The sequence below is a fragment of the Periplaneta americana genome, chromosome 2 (genome assembly GCF_040183065.1).
Source record: "Periplaneta americana isolate PAMFEO1 chromosome 2, P.americana_PAMFEO1_priV1, whole genome shotgun sequence".
Lineage (NCBI taxonomy): Eukaryota > Metazoa > Arthropoda > Insecta > Blattodea > Blattidae > Periplaneta > Periplaneta americana.
Window position 1 is genome coordinate 28,550,463 of NC_091118.1, and position 18,565 is coordinate 28,569,027.

The 18,565-nt window shown below is 35.9% G+C and overlaps 1 protein-coding gene across 2 annotated transcripts in view; it reads right to left on the reverse strand.

The window, feature by feature from the left end:
• Positions 1–18,565, reverse strand: part of LOC138691318 (N-acetylneuraminate (7)9-O-acetyltransferase) — a 64,220-nt gene that overhangs the window by 28,556 nt on the left and 17,099 nt on the right. The window contains exons 8-11 of one of the 2 annotated variants that reach the window (XM_069813192.1): positions 17,613–17,795; positions 16,769–16,917; positions 12,900–13,069; positions 3,986–4,051 (exon numbers count right to left, since the gene is read on the reverse strand). In XM_069813192.1, coding sequence (XP_069669293.1) covers positions 3,986–4,051; positions 12,900–13,069; positions 16,769–16,917; positions 17,613–17,795 — 568 coding nt within the window. The remainder of the gene's footprint in view (positions 1–3,985; positions 4,052–12,899; positions 13,070–16,768; positions 16,918–17,612; positions 17,796–18,565) is intronic. The other variant, XM_069813202.1, reaches the window with a different exon arrangement.

Below are 18,565 nucleotides of genomic sequence, written 5' to 3' on the forward strand. Positions count from 1 at the left end.
TTGCACAGTTGGGTACGTTACTTTTTAAAAGTAACTAGTTACAGTTACTCATCAAAAAAGTAACAAAGTTACAATTACAGTTACAGCTATCAAAGCACAGTTACTTTTCCAGTTACTTTTTTTTAAATACCGTATTTACTCGTGTAATAGATGCCATCGCATAATGTACGCACCCCAATTTTTTACAGTAATATTTAGGGAAGAAAATCCCTGCTTCCAATTGTTACCTGTGGTAATACACAATCGTAATGTTGGACAGAACAGTGGTAGTGTTACCTTCACGAAGTATACCTAGTTTTTGCTTTATTTGTATTCAGTTGTAGACAGTGGCGGTTACTCTATTAGACTACTTGAACCCCCAGTAAAAATATAGTAGAATAAATATATATACGTATAATTATTAAGATTAAGCACTCTAAAATAAAGAATAAACATTCTTGCACTGCGGCAGAAAGATTGTATTTGTCGTCTGCTTAGGAGCACGTGCTATGACACATCAGTGGGAGAAAGACTGGCTGACTCTTACAAGTGAGATGGTGGGGGTAGCTTCCCTATAAGCTACTGTGTGTGCACATGAATTTTGTGCACAGGCACCCAGCGAGGATGGCTAGTAAAGTTAGCAAGTTAAAAAACTGTTATTTTCTAACTTATCATTGGATAAAAAGTTAGAATTAAAACAAAGCAGTAGACCAACATCTCAATCAATATTGTGCAGGTAATAAAATCCAAAAGCAAAGATTTTAAAATAGAATTTGAGTGTCATGTTCATGAAAGAAATGCATGGATTTGCAGCTGTGAGGCGACCAATTGTTTGTACTGTTTTCCATGCTTGTTATTTGAGAAAGAAGGTGGAAAACCTAACTGAAGCATTGGGTCGAATAACGGTCTATGTTACAATCTCCTAACTGTTCGGAAGGAATAAAAATGTTACATCGTAGACTGTTGTTCCAACCAAGAAATCCATGGTTGTAACTTGTGTAGAAGCACCTCTGGTACAGATATTGAAAAACACTTTTGTGCTAGCTGTGTATGACTATATAGAGCATTATTCTATTAAAAAGTCGATTTTGAAAAATTGTAACATATCGGCCCAGTGCACAGTGGGACGGATTGCGATTCTAGCTGGAACAAAATCAATTTTCACATGTTCTCATTTTTAAGCGTGTCCTATCTCAAGTAGTTGCTAATGAATCACAGAATGCTTATCTATGAGAAAGAAGCTTTGACACTAAACATACGGACGTTACACAATGATGTTGACGAGGATTCCCCTCCGTAACCAGTTTTATTGCTCAGCCGCGCTGAAATAGTGTAAGAAGCAAGCTTGTTTTCTGTGATCTGGGAGTGAAACATTTTGTGATTCTGAAATGGAAATTGAAGAACAAGGTTGGTAGATAATTATTATATAAATTTTATGTTCATAATAACTTTGAATTTTTAGAAATGGCATGCTAACTTAACGGCGGGAAATGCGATTTTTTAAAACTATTTCTCAAAGTAAACATTGACTTATAATAGGAGAGTCATGCAGAGTCACATTTATTTTTATGTCAGAATGTAGGTTTAAGTGTGCACTTTAAGACTGACGTAGTTTTATTTGCTCCTACTGACTGCTCTGCATGTGGTTAATTTTTTTCAGACTTGGAACCGCTACCAGTGATTTCGTGCTGTGATCTATTTCCAATACTTGCCAATAAAAGTAGCGACTTGGATTAACTATATAGATATGTTTTGAACAAATTATGTATTGAAACATGTGATTCTAATAGTGGGAAGTGCATTCATAATATTTTGAAAAATATTCGAAGTAATTTTAACAGACATTGGATGCAGTGTTCCATAAAAAGGATTATTTTCTAAAAAACATTGTTCTTGGCAGGTCAGAGGCAACAACAAAGATATTTTTGAAGCTAGAAAACAGGGGCTTATTTCTAGATTTCGCTCACAATTAGATCTTCTTATTGACAAACCGAAATCTGGTGGCCCTGGGACATCAAATGATGGCAATATAGCACGTTGGTTTTTTTGAAAACCCACAAATTACAGCCAATATTACGGCCATTAGTAAGACCTCATTCATAGATTTTCTGTAATTTTATGCACCATTTCATGTGGATATTCAATATACAGTATATTGAGGCGTTTGAGAAGTACACCAATGATACAGCCCATTTATATGTACAATAGATATATCCATGCCATCTAGCGTGCATAAGATACTTATACATGTAGGAAAAATTGCAGAAACTGCGATACTTCCTATTGGGATGTTATCTGAAGATGCTCAAGAGCCAAGACACAAACATTTACAAAAGTACAGGTTAGACCACGCTAGGAAGTGTCCTCGTGAGAGAAACTTAGATGATGTCCTACACATGTTGTTAGTATCTTCTGATCCCATCAAATCCCAGATCAATCGACATCCAAATACAAGAAAATCAAAAATGTAATTTGAGGTAATTAAACTACTACAAATACCACCTGTGAGTGCCAACAACAGCACTGCTCAACTGCAGCCTCGAGATGAGGACGACAGTAGCGCTAGCAGATCCGACACTACTGGAGATACAACAGACGCTTCAGATTTCTAAACATGAGTCATAAAATTTACTACATATATTACTTTTCTCTTCACAGTAATCTGTAAAATAATTTCTATTTACTTTAATTTTTTATTTGCATTAGTTGTATGCAATTTCTATTACTGTACGATCGTTTTTAATAAATAGGCATTCTATACTAAAATAATAATTCTCATACAAATATTTCATCAAATGTCACAATAATTTACCTTCATTTTGGTATTTTCAACGATTCGAAAGGAATTTATCAATATTAGATTTTGTTCCGGCTAGAATCGCAATCCGTCCCACTGTGCAATGCTTCAATTGGGTAAAACTTTGTTTCAATAATTTCACGCACTTAAGTCATAAAATAAATAAATATGATAGTGTGCAGTCACACCTTTATTCTCTCCTAGAGTTCAATATTTTAGGGAAAGTGGACATTCACCCATAGCTTAATAGAATCACTATTTGTTAAAAGGGCAGAAGTCACTTTTTTTTTTAATTCATTTTTTTATTGAAATGTGTTCTATTACCACAGATGCATCAATTTATGTTAAAAGAACTTTAAAAAACCCAATAAAAATGGTTAAACTGCAACATAACATTTTATAATTTATGTTAAAAGTGCGGATGTCCTTGACAGTCTTTTTGTAAATTTTGTATTTTTGGACTTTCGCCCTTTTAACAAATAGTGATTCAATAATGCTTATGGCCTGAACATAAAGATACATAATGAACAAATCTCGGAAAATCGTTACGTGCTTTCTAAAATTGTCAACTGCATTCATTTTTGGGGTGCATTCAAACTAATTAGGTAGTTATGATTTCTTCTCCTAAAATTTTTTTCTCGCATATAATACGCACGTGGATTTTTAATCTAAAAATTATGGGAAAGAGTGCGTCTATTACGAGAGTAAATATAATATTATAATCGTGTTGCGATGCCTTACCCAACCTTAGAATGTCTCTCATCTGAAAGGAAATAATGGATGTCTATAAACTAAGTATGTGGAAACAGAAAAGGTCTAAAATGTTAGTAGTTAAACATGCATTTTAAAAATATCTAATGTTTCTCTTCCACAGTAAATACTAAGTTAATGTTTATCATAATACATGATAGAAACATATTTAAAAGACCATAATATGATCTTAGTTACAACAATAATGATTTACAAATGGATAAAGAATTAAAATTTTCAAAATCAATTTTTAGTGAGTGTGGGTGGAGAGGAATAGTGAGGATGGTGGACATGATATACTTAGCAAAAGTAAGTTGTCTGATCAATCAATCAAGAATATCCTTATTTTAAATATTAGTAAAAAATATTCTGGACACTATTCTTACAGACTTACCAAAAGTCTTGTGGAAATGGGATGCATGGAATTTAAAAATGATCGACACACTCAAAAACTCTTACCTGGATCATCCTCCGCAGACAACAGGTCTCCGAGCGCCAATAAGAAGCAAAGGTGTAGCCTCTATTCTGAAAGAGATGCAAGCACTACTTACCAGATATCTCCACCAGCTGCTCACTTTGTAGTATGTTTCACAGTATCAATACAGAATGTTACATTGGCTACCTTCTAGAAATACGAAATGAGGGCGTAGAGTCATTTACTAGAACAGTTGGAGAATACAAACTGGAAAAATTTAGGTCGCAAGAGGACATCTCAACCTGGAAATGCTATATTTTAACTTGTATAGTTAGGAAAATATTTGGGGCTAAGATGGATGAAGTTACAGAAGAATGGAGAAAGTTACACAACACAGAACTGCACACATTGTATTCTTCACCTGACATAATTAGGAACATTAAATCCAGACATTTGACATTAGAGGGCATGTAGCACATATAGGTAAATCCAAAAATGAATACAGTGTGTTAGTTGGGAGATGAGGGAAAAAGACCTTTGGGAGGCCAAGATGTAGATGGGAGAATAATACTGGGAGTTCATTTCAAAGTGTGTCATGACGTCACTGTTGTGAGTCAGCGATTTGAAGCGAGTTTCAGCTTTTATGTCAGAGAAGTTGCCTATTAATCAAGGCGTTCAATCTGAACTTAAGAACGTGTACGGTATAACTTGAACATCGTAGCAACAGATGGCGGTCTGTACGCTCTGTGTGCTACCATAACCTCTTTCGAACTGTGTTTTGCGCGGCCAAGTCGTACGCAGGGTATTTGTTATCATCGGTTGCGTACGGCAACATTCCACAATACAAATCAAATGCTCCGTGTTTATGTTGACCGTCGATGTTAATGCCAACAAATACGTAAGTAATCGTCTTAACCCTCTCCTCATATCTTGACAGTAAGAAAAAAACCCACCTCAGTACATGTTTCCAAACAGTTCACATTCCTGCCACTACCAGCGTTACTGTACATATCAGGAAGTACTCTTCAAAATGAACGCCGTACTTGCTATGCAACTTCTCTGACACATAGGTAATACACCTCTGCGGAAGTGTAGGAAGATTGAATTGTCTAGGCTCATTGGCTAGCCACATGACGGCATACAGCGAGCCATGACACACTTTGAACTGAACACCCAGTATTACAATGGATTCGAAAGAGGTGGGATATGATGGTAGAGACTGGATTAATCTTGCTCAGAATAGGGACCAATGACGGACTTATGTGAGGATGGCAATGAACCTCCGGGTTCTGTAAAAGACATTTGTAAGTAAGTATTGTATTGGAGTCCTGTACCATAGCGTTGTGGTCTAAGGCATTCTGCATAGGACTTGTGTTAAGGAGAATATGCCTGGTTTGAGTCCTCATGAGAGAAGAAATTTTCTCGTAAAATTTCGGCCAGGGTATGGGACTGGTGCTCACCTAGCATTGTGATGCACTTGGGAATCTACGATAGGTAGCCAAATCCAGTTACAAAAGCCAGCTATTACAGTTGGGGGGCGGGGGGGGGGGAATGATCATGCTAACCACATGATACCTCCATTCTGGTTGGATGATCTTCCACCTCTGCTTTGGCACATGGATGTGAGGCCAGCAGCTGGCTGGCCAGTCTGGGCCCTTAAAGGACTGTAATTCATGGACTACTGTATTAGAAGATATTTGAATATGTTCAATGTAAGCAGTGTTTATTTTAAAAAGTGTGTGTGTATCTAATGCTCTGGATTTAACAATGAAGTCATCATCCTTCTTGCTTCCCAATATTTTGATGGAAGGTCCACAAATGTCCTAAGAGTTTCACAATTAGCCAGGTGCTCCATCTCCATGTCCTCTTCTCTGGTGCACAGTAAGCATTTAGGTGAATTCAGTACTCCAATACGATGGAGGTGTTTACTGAGGCAGTCATGACCAGTAATCAATCTAAACATGGCCACGGCAGATTTTCGAGGTAGATCAGGAATTAGTTTTGGATCTTTGAATGATTCTTTCCATTTTGAATTTTGATGTTTTGCTTGTTCGCTGTTACTTATTCTTTTTATGACTCGTTTTATTGATTCATATGGGAACTTGAAATTTGTTTTTAAGTTGATTTTAGTTCCTTTCTTTGCTAACATATCTGCTTTCTCGTTACTGTTCAGTCCACAGTGGGCCGGGATCCATTGGAAGACCACTTTTTTATTTAGCATTTGAATATGTTTTACTATGCAATTAATTTCTTTTATTTTTTCCATTTTAGGGGATGTAGTTGAGCTGATGGACTGGATTGCCATTTTGCCAAAAATTATTTTAAAAAGTAATTTTTGGCAAAATGGCTAGCCATGTATGTCTATAACATACTGTAGGTGTGTTGGAAGCTATCTTCAGACCCAATTTGTTACAGACTTTATTAAAACATGGCATTTTCAGGTCGTGATCTCCCTTTTAGATTATTTACGGGATATATACTGTACTGCTAGTGGAGGGACATAAATTTGAAAGATTTCAAGATATGACAACATTCAAAAGGTTAATGCTACAGAAGTCTTAGTAATAATTATCAATATTAACTTCAGTTTCTCCATTCTACAATATTACAATATGAACATAGTACGGTTCTTTTTGTTAATCTTTTCACCTGTGCCAGAGGATGCAATACAGTGCTGGCTGACATAACCAAACACTTGCTCAGAAGGCAGTGTGGGGTGAAAGTGCACAAATGGAAAAATAACAGTGGGCAAACACGAGCAACCCCAAAAAAAAAACAGTCCCAAAACCATTCCGACAAGGAAACCTTCCAAAATCACCAGGTCCAACATGACTGCAACCATGATACTGCTTACAATCCCAATGGTAGTGATGATGAAATTCCTAACAATGATAATGGTATTAATGCTTACAATTATGGTGACTGTGGTAATGATGGTGCTGTCACTAATGGTGGTGATGATTATATTATTTACATTGATAATGTTGATAATGGCGATGACTTAGTGGTAATGGTATTGCATACAAAGAAGATGGAAAGATGATGCTGATAATGAGAATGGTAACAATTAGGGCCCAGATGTTTTTGATCTAAAAGTTGAAAATGTTGTTGTTGTTTTTTAATGCCAGGCATTTGACAATAAAGTCATTTGACCTCTTGCACTCCAATATTTTTCAAAGATATTATCATGGTCAGCCACTGAAGCACAGATTTTGAGGTGTTCCGAATCCATTTCTTGGTTTGAGGTGCACAATGGACAGTTAGGGGACTGATATATTCCAATTCTATGCAGGTGTTTGGCCAAACAATCATGGCCTGTTGCCAATCTAAATGCAGCTACTGACGATTTTCGTGGTAAATCGGGAATTAACTATGGATTATGATGCAGAGAGTTCCATTTTTTCCCTTGGGATTGTGTTATCAAATTTTGTTTGTTGAAATCTAAGTATATAGATTTAATAAATCTTTTCACAGAGTAATACATAGATTTAGTAACAGATCTGTAAGTAGCAGTGCTGCCCTTCTTTGCTAAAGCATCCGCATTCTCGTTTCCCAGGATTCCACAATGGGATGGTATCCATTGGAATACAATTCTTTTATTGAGTGATATTAATTGAGAGAGCATTTTAGTTATTTCTGCTGTTTGAGATGAAGGTGTGTGTTTAGAGACTATTAATAGAATAGCTGCTTTGGAGTCTGACAATATAACTGCATTCTTAAATTTATTGATATGGCATAGAAGATTCCTGACACTTTCACTTATTGCAACGATTTCTCCATCAAAACTTGTTGTTCCATATCCAAGAGATCTATAAAGTGAGAAGAGACAGTACGTAACACCTGCACCAGCACCTTGTTCTCTGGAGATCAAGGATCCGTCAGTGTATAAGTGAAGCCAGTTTTGTGAAGGGTACCTAATATTAACTGTCTCTAAAGACAACTGTTTCATTATTTCAGTGTTTACTTCTGATTTCAGTATTTCTTCTGTTAAATTTAGATTATATTCTATATTTAATAGTGTTAAAGGGTTTGGTTTAATTTGTAAGTTGAAAATAGCACTGAAACACTGAGTATAACATCACTGCACCTCCAAAATCCGGTGTGTGTTTTTAAAACGATTTTGCAGGAGAAAGAAAAGTGTATCGTCACTTTTAATTTCCTTGATATTCAAAGCCACTTTCGGTATGCTTTCATCATATATCATGTGAGGAGTTTATTTTCAAAATGACCCTTGTCCATTCCCATAACTTTGTGGGAAATCACTAAAAACATTTTTAGGTCTAAAATTTCTTACCAGCTAGGCAAGAGACATGAAACCGAAGAGGTTGGGTGCATTTAGAATCAAATGGGAGCATGAGTCTCTTCGATTCCGAAGCTGGAACTAATATTTTGTCGCAATTTTGCTGTGGACAAGAGAAAATTTGATTCCAATAGTCACTTTTAACACAAGATTTTAGTGGTTTAGAAGGCGTTCTGAAGCCAAATCATGACAGTTGTACATAGAGTTATAACTGAAGAATTCATGGACACAGAAAACTCATTTTCGTTATTAATTGGACAAGAGATGTTTTGAAAATGAGCTCCTCAACGATAATAATCGAAATTATACCGAAAGTAGCTTTGAAACTCGAGGGACATAAAAAGTGACAGTGTTTTTTTATTTCTCCTGCAAAATCTTTTTAAAACACATAGTGGATTTTGGAGAGACAGCGACAATACTTCCTCGGTTGTATCTAAGAACATGTAAGGGAAGTGTCTAGTTTACAATATTTTGGAATTCAGAGTCTTTAAAACAATGGTCTTTAGGGGGATTCAAAACGGTTCTCAACCTTTTTCAATGATTAACATGATTATTTGGCCAAACACATAAAATAGGAATTTACACGCATCCAAATTGTCCTCTATGCCACAAAGAAGAAGAAATGACTGAAGATCATCTACAAATCTGTGAAGTTCTACCTGTTGGATTTACCACAGAGAAATATTGAACAGCAAGAGCGCTAATGGCTTCGTTGCCAAGGCCCAGCATCGGATAACAACAACAACAACAACCTTCTTCAATGATGTACCACTATTTTTAAATTTAGGACATTAGCTGTGCCATTAAAGCAGGGCTGGGCACATTACATGATTCTGAGAAATGAGTGCTGTTTACTTTAAAGAGCAATTCTCCCGAGCGGTGTGATGTATGCATACTGTATGTCACTCACTGTCATTGCAGTGGTTGACTCTGCAGTAGGATGGCGAACTTTGAAGGTGCATCCACCTGAGAAGCTTTATGTCAGACGAAAACCTAAATTATATTTTGAACATGGCTAATTTATTTGTTCCAAACATTAAACGACTTCTGCAAATGAAAGTCTCGGAAAACAACCACATAGTCATTTTGGTTATTGAGTTTGAAAAAGTTTTGTTTCAATAGCAAATATTTATTGAGTTCAGATTGACAGAAATACGATTTTGTTACAATAGTTTATTCATACAAAAAAGGTGTAAGAGAATGTTTATTATTAATTTTGTTATTATGTTTATTTTATTTATTTGATTTAGCTAGCTAGTGAGTACAAATTAAATTTTTAAAACAAAAGTGTTTCTAGCCACTACCGTAAGAGCCAGGCTCATGTACGGTGCGGTCTTAGCCAATAATATAACGTTAAATTTACAAGGACAGTAAATTTCTGATTTAAATCCTTTATTACATACGAGGGGGATCCAGGAAATAACGACCGTTCGCGCATACCCGCCGCGCAGCTGACTCCCCTTCCTTGTTTGAAGGTCAACTGGCTTCCTTAACATGTGTTCTCATAATGTTGTGAGTACTGGTTGCAACAAGTCGCCATTGTGCATTTTGTGTTACTTCAAAATGAATGACGTGATTGATAATCCCGCCGACTGTGAGGTGAGGAGTGTGATTCGATTTTTGAATGCCCGACATTTGAAACCTGCAGAAATTTACCGGCAATTGAAAGAAGTGTATGGTGATACTGTAATGAATGAAAGAAATGTGAGAAAATGGTGCGAAATGTTCAACAATGGGCGAACAAATGTCCACGATGAAACTCGACCCGGACGCCCATCACTCATCACAGAAGACGTGAAGACTAAAGTGAACGACAGAATCTTGCAAGACAGGCGCACATCACTCGACGAATTGCATATTGCCTTTCCTGACATTTCTCGTTCTTTTAATACCATTATGTAATAGTTAAAGCATTGTGCATATAGCTTAATGATTTGTGTGTATGTGTGCATAGAGCGAAGTTTATTTCATTAAATTAATAAGAATGTTAAAAAGTCTGTACTGTACAATGGATTGATATAATATCCTTATAAACTGACAGACTGAATGAATAGAACAACCGTGGCCCTTGTTATATTAATGCAGGGAAGGTAGCTGCAATGTGAGTCCGCCACTGTGTTAGCGTTCTGCTCCGGCTTGAAATTGAAGTGCCTTGTGGAGCGAGAGCAGCTCTGGCCGTTTACATGGAGCCGCTCTCATGCCCGGTGCTGCATTGTGGGAAAATGTCACTCTCCTAGGGTCATAATAAATGATCCAATATCAATAACTGATAGTTTTATTTATATATTTTTATTTTAGTAGGTTATTTTACAACGCTTTATCAACATCTTAGGTTATTTAGCGTCTAAATGAGATGAAGATGATAGTGTCAGTGAAATGAGTTCGGGATCCAGCACCGAAAGTTACCCAGAATTTGCTCATATTGGAGTTGAGGCAAAACCCCAGAAAAAACCTCAACCAGGTAACTTGCCCCGAGATAGGTTGAGAACTGCTGACTAGAGGATTCTTTAATAAAGGGAATGTTTACTAGTTTTGAACTATACCATGTTGCAATACTAACTTTTAGGTCACAAACATCTAGGCCCTTGTAATAATGGTACTATTTACAATGACAATGACACTCGAGATGATGATGTCCCTGATGGTAATACTGCTTATGGTGATATTGCTTATAAGACAAGAATGAATGATGATAATTATGACTGTGGTGGTAATTCTATTATTGATGTTGACAATGATCATTGTGATGATAATGGTGGTGCTGCGAATGATGGTTATGATAATGATAATGGTAACGATTGTGGTGATGCTAGGGTGACCAGACGTCCTCTTTTGTCCGGACATGTTCTCCTTTTTAGGCCTTTGTCCGGGGTCCGGGTGGATTTAAAAAAAATCAAGAAATGTCCTCTTTTTCGTAACTTGTATGCCTGGTATTTTGAAATTATCTAATTTGACGCCTTTTTCAAATAACTTGCCTGTAGGTGGCAGCAGCATCGACGGAATATACTCCTTGCCAACGATCATAATAACTCTCCTTGCTCCCCCTTGTTATGGCCGTTGCTCACAGGTAGCTAGTAAATCGAGAGATCGAGGTGCGAATGTAAATCTAAATAAATATTTTCTATTTTCTTTAATAATTATAGTTCCCTTGACTTTCATATGTAGCTAACTGTAAAATCATTATTATTAAGTTTTTTCCATAATTATTTTGTAATAAAATAGATATTACAGTAGAATCCCTCTTAACAGTCTTGGGACCAAGTTATAGTCCCGACGCTGTTATTTCCGGTGTGACTCCGCCTCTTTGTTTACGTCGTAGAAAGTGAAGGCTCTATAAAGTCTAGGTAGGTAGTATCGTTCGCCATTTTTGATCTTACGTTGCCGAGCTACCATATGAGGAACCTATTTGCCACATCGTTAAACATTATCAAATCGTAGCTCCTATGATAATAAATCAAACACAATATAATTCAGCAAATAATTGAGCGGCAAATAGCATCTTCGTGTGCTTTCTGTGAACGCCAACGAAAGAGCTAAAATGGCGGGCGATTATATTAAGTATTTATCGAGCCTTAAGAAATGAATCAGCGAATCACAAGACGCACACATTTAAATGTAGCCGACCTGCAACGCGATTGGCTGCCGGAAATTAGAGCGACGGGACTATAGTTCCGGATACGAGATTTTGCCAGATAACTGAATAAATATTGGTGTATAAAAAAAAGTATTTCACGACGTCAAATGTAGAAACTGCAGCCATATGAAACTTATTTCTGTATCACTTGCTCATAACTGAATAAAAATAAAAACTGTGTGGATTTTCCTTATTAAAACATATCACACAACACAAATAACACACTAATTCTATTATAGGTTCGAATAGAAATTGAAAATGAAAGTTCGTGCGAACTTCCTAATGTGGCAACACAGCCAGCACAACATAACTAACTAAACATAAAAACTGTGTGTGGTTTTTCTTTATTAAAATACATTACACAACACAAATAATATACTAATTTTAGGTTAGAATATTCACTGAAAATGAAAGTTCGTGCGAACTTCCTAATGTGGCAAAACTGATGGCCCAGACTGTAGCAGTCTGGCAGATTTAAACTTTTTTTTACCCAGTCAAAAGTGCCGTTGTTTTGGTATTGCCAGTTACGAGGGATTTTACTGTAATATACTTTTAAGTATGATATACGCCTAATTCTGTAAGTAAATATTTTGTAATAAAATAGATATTGATGTAATTTAAAGTATAATATAGAGTTAAGCCTAAATCTAAGTAAATATTTTCTGTCCTCCTTTTTGAAGCTTTGTGTCCTGTTTTTTATCAACGTGAATCTGGTCACCCTAGGTGATGCTATCAATGCCAACTATGATGGCAATGAAGGTAATAATTTTATATAATGCCGGTGCTAATGGATAGTTAATTAATATAGTCACAAAACTAATGCACCAAAGAACAAGTTAGATTTAGTAATGGCTCAAGTGGAAGATGCACAAGCAAGGCACCAATCAGTGACATTGTGACTGACATCACGTCAATCCATGCTGTTAGTCTGCTAATAGCTCATCTCCATTAATGTAATGTAGTGAAACACCAAGTAGGTAACAAGACACGAGAAATGATCCCGAGCTCAAATGTAAGACTGTACCTGGAAGAATCTGACCAGGCCGGCATCTCCACGCTGCCAGAAGTAGCAGAAGTGTCCATAGCCCGACAGGAACAGGTATGCAGATACCAGAACACGGATGTGCATGTAAATGGGCAATATCCCACTAGCACCTGTCATGTGGTATATAAGGATCACTAATTGCATCCAGCCTGCAACATTTAAGACACTATGTAAAATATTCTGAAGTGAAAAAATAATTATATAAACCATTTTGAATCTTGCGTACACTACTTTTAACACTTGAATATAATTAATTGATTAACTAGCGGACTTACTCGTGTTAATTATGTAAGATTTGTGCAGCTTACAGCTGTTTCAGTGCTTCACGCACCATCCTCAGAGCCTATTAGATCTCGGCGTCATCTCGAACTTCTCTGCCTGTTATGTGGGTGTGTTTGATTGTTGAAAGGTGTTGAAGAGTAGAGTCAAATAGTGTGTGTGTACTGAAATTGATCTGTGTGATAAATTTCCTAGACATCACCATAACAAAAATTGACAACAAACATACCTACAAAATATACAGAAAACCAACCACCACCACACACATACACAACACATCTAACCACCCCATACAACACAAACATGCTGCATTCAGGACAATGGTACACAGATTACTCAACATACCTATGAGCCAACAACACTACAATGAAGAAGTGAACACAATCAAATACATAGCACAAGAAAACGGATACAATCCAAACATAATAGACAACATCATAAGAAAGACAAAACAAAAACTTAACAAACACAAAAACACGCAAAACACAACACAAACACAAGAAATACATCACACTAACATATGAAAACAAAAGCACACATAAGATCGCATCTTCATTCAGAAAGCAGAAATTCAACATAACATACAGAACAGAAAACACACTACAAAGACATCTCAACGCACAAAAAACAAACAAATCAATACGACCACACAGGTGTATACAAACTCACATGTAATAGTTGCGATAAGTTCTACATAGGACAGACACACTACAATGAACACATTAAAGCAATAACCAGAGGACACAATACATCTACATACGCCGATCACATAACCAATGCTAACCATAAACGCGGACATGGAAATCCTACACATACAACCCAAGAACCAAAAACTCAACACACTAGAACAATACGAAATATACAAACACACTAAAACACACCCCGATCAAATTCTCAACACACAGATCAATTTCAGTACACACACACTATTTGACTACACTCTTCAACATCTTTCAACAATCAAACACACCCACATAACAGGCAGAGAAGTTCGAGATGATGCCGAGATCTAGTAGGCTCTGAGGATGGTGCGTGAAGCACTGAAACAGCTGTAAGCCGCACAAATCTTACATAATTAACACGAGTAAGTCCGCTAGTTAATCAATTAATTACATAAAATTTAATACATTATGCAATATTATTCTATTTATGCAATATATTATGTATGTATTGGATTTTTCAGTCTCTGATTAGGTTAGGGTGACCAGATTTCCAAAAATAAAAAACGAGACACTTAGTAAAGTTGACATGAATCAACATTTTATCTAGACATTATTACTTGTGTTTATATAACTTCAGTGAGCAATAAGGTCCAGTTTTATTTATTTTAAAGTAATAAATACTACACTGTTGACAATAACTAGGCTATAGGCCTAGTAATTATACATAATAGAACAGCATGGATACTTAAGTCATTGTTAATCATATTTTTAGTCTGGATTAATTAAGTTAACTTATCTGTTTAAAAATACTTCAGGTTAATTGGACCTACATTATATCCATGTCACTGTATTCTGAACTTGTTTCATAACAAATTTTTTTGTCTCATATTTATTACCTTTTACAGGCAACATATTTGCAACCAAGAACTCTTCAAGTGATATCTCTATCCAGTGCTTTTGCTTCAGTAAAGTCTCATTTTATAAACCTATGGATCAACAATTGGCTCTCTTCTGACAAGAAAAATTTTATAGTCCGTACAAAAAGAAAGACCTGGAAATGTACAAAAACTTGCCCAGACATGTTCAAACATATCTAACATTTTGCTTTAGCAAAGAAGGGCAGCACTGCTACTTACAGACCTGTTACTAAATCTACGTATTACTCTGTGAAAAGATTTATTAAATCTACATACTTAGACCTCAACAAACAAAATTTGATAACACAATCTCAAGGGAATAAATGGATCTCTCTGCATCATAATTCACAGTTAATTCCCGATTTACCACGAAAATTGTCTGTAGCTGCATTTAGATTGGCAACAGGCCATGACTGTTTGGCCAAGCACCTGCATAGAATTGGAATATATCAGTCCCTTAACTGCCCACTGTGCAACTCAAACCAAGGAATGGATTCGGAACACTTCAAAATCTGTGCTTCAGTGGCCGACCATGATAATATCTTTGAAAAATATTGGAATGCAAGAGGTCAAATAACTTTATTGTCAAATGCCTGGCATTAGAAAACAACAACAACAACAATATTTCTAACAAGAGCCAGAACAGGTCACATTGTCACACAATTGTACCTACACCGATTTCACATTTCTGATAATCCTACTTGTCTGTGGTGTAATAAACATGATGAAGATCTGGAACACATTCTTCTACACTGTCCATTCATAAACCACAAAAGAAGTAAATTAAAATCATCAGTACCAGTTGCAGAAGACACAGCCCTGCAGTATATATTGACTACACCCCCAACTCTGGCTACTAGCAACAGGCATCTATAATGAACACCGAACAAAATACCCCTCATTTCTCGTGAAAAACAAAAACTGAATAGACTATAGTGCACTATAGTGGACTTTATGTTGTCAGCAAAGAGCTGGATACATTAAGAAGATTGATTGATTTATTACCTTTTAACTATTTTAACATTATCCATGAATATGAACTGTACAATGAACATCATACTTCTTTGATGAGTGAATTTGCTCTAGAAGGAAATTACAGAAGTCCATATAAGACACATTTTTAAAATTACATTTTGTGATTAACATGGCCTTAATTTAATTCATTAGGGTGACATCTGATGAAAACAATATAGAATTAATCAATATTTTACGTGATTATTAAAAATAAAAATAAAATAAAAAGAAATATTTCAATAATAATTTAGGAAAACGAGATGCCATTTTTAAAAAATGGGATATTTGGCATCCCAAGCATACTTTTCTTGGGAAGGGGATAAGAGACTGAAAAAAGGGATAATCCTGTTAAAAAGGGACATCTGGTCACCCTATATTAGGACAAAAACTCTGATACAACTGACATTTAACCCTTGCAGTGAATTTCGGTAAATTCCAGAGGGCCTAATTGAGGACTGTTTTTGCAAAACTTGCTAACTGAAAAAACTAAATTTTACAAAACACCGCAGTAAGCAAAATTTTGCTGTAACTCTCACATAGCAAAAAGCAAGTTTTGGAAAACCGATCACACTTTGACACACTACACTGAAGAGAAATAATCAAATTTTACTAAGACGCCTTTAACATCATGTAGAGGCCTGCCTTATGTTAACGAATCCATCAAAATCTCAATTTTGCAGTTAGCAAGTTTTGCAAAACCGGTCCTCAATCAGTCAAATACACTCTCCTCACCTCCACCCAGATAAAGATGTCAAGAGTTTTAAGTATGATAAAATCGTTAGAATGGCTTCCTTCAGAAAAGATGAGAGTTCTGCATTGTAGATCTACACCACGTAAAGCAACTGTGTCCCTGAATGGGGGAATCTAGGCAAAACCTAAGAGCAATTCCTCGCATACATCAAGATTTAAGATTTGAAAGTAAAGAATGGCCTATACATGTGTTGGCTTGCTGCATATCATACTACAAAAGTTTTACCTTTCCATTCATCTGTCTGGTCTCGATGCAGCACCTTTGTAAAGCGGCTGTCTTCAGTGAAGAACAGTCCAAGAGCGAACACATAGCCGAAGGGCAGCCAGAAGCTCACCTGGCTGAAGTACTTGTTCTCTTTCATGAAGAAATTCGTTCTGTAATAACGGGCACAAAGTAAAGAGCACTGTAGACAAACTCGAGGTATTTCCTCAGACATACAAACTACAAACTAAAATGCAATAGTTGCCCACATTTTTACATAGGACAGACAGGAAGATCCCTTCACACAAGATGTAATGAACATATTAAAGCTATAACCAAACCCTACATCACATCAAATTATGCAGACCACATTATCAACAATAATCATGACTACAATAATATAGAAATAGATATGGAAATTTTACACATCACACCAAAAAGTTCACAGTTAAACATCCTAGAACAATACGAAATATATAAACATACAATAACATACCCACAACATATACTTAACACACAATTACAGTTCAATACCCACACATTATTCAACGTCATGATACGTCATAACACACAAACAACCAGCCCCCACCATAAGAGCAACACACCCCCACCCCTACAATCGATAAATGCACATCGCAGAATTCAAGATCACCAGTAGTTCAGGAGACACTGAAGAAGACGTGACATAACGTCGAAACTGGCCGTTTTTTTTAATGTTAACACTTTTTAACATATGACTAAGTAATTTTATGTTTTTAAAAATTGCTGTATTAACCAGTACAGAGTATGGAAATTTCTAACACCTATGGTATTTTAATCTAAAAATCAATAATAAACGTAGCACACTGTACACTAGCTGCATACTCACCTGTCACAAAGAAAGAAGTAAGCCATGATGATGCCCATCCTCGCTAGTGAAGTAATTAGTGTATAGAAATCAGATTCAGGAGGCTGTTTCCCCATCTGGTTGAGAGGCGAGTATGCCACTGGTGCAGTACCTCTCCATTTCTGCACCCAGTTTCGTATCACGAGAACAAATGACAACACCGAACTGAAAATAAAAATCATATTGAATAGCCCTGTATCATATTCCAAAATGTTAAAATATACTACGAGGTGTGATCAATAAATTCTGAGACTGTGTCTGTAACCTAACCTAATTTAAACTAATCTAAATAATTTTTTTGCAACTCATTTTGATTGATTTTCAGAAAAGTCTATGATATATAATACGAATATTTATTTTAGTCAATGACTTTACTATCAATATTTGTAAGGTGAGAGTCCTTACATTACATGATTTAATATTGTATGAACATTTTCGTCGGTTTCATACCAACATCATCAGATACAACAATGAGACAACAAGAATACGGGCACAAACAAATCAGTAAACATAGTTCAAAGACTGTAATGGATTTCTTCACATAATATAGTATACAGATTTCATTTTATTTTTATTGTTTTATCAGTGAAGACCTGCAAACATATTTGTACAAGTATTGTAATCACACGTGTGCTTTTTAATCATTTGACAGTAGGGTGTAGTCACATAAGAAAGACATATTCATGTCCTAATTATGTTGGTTTTTATCATGTTTTTATCATATTGTATGCTTATTAATATATATTGTATTTTGGTTGTAGAGACATATGTACCTGTTAGTGATGATATTGCTATATAGAATGTTGTATCTGATGTTGGTATGAAACCGACGAAAACATTCATATACTATTAAATCATGTAACGTAAGGACTCGCATCTTACAAATATTGATAGTAAAGTCATTGACTGAAAATAAATCAAACATAACCTATCCC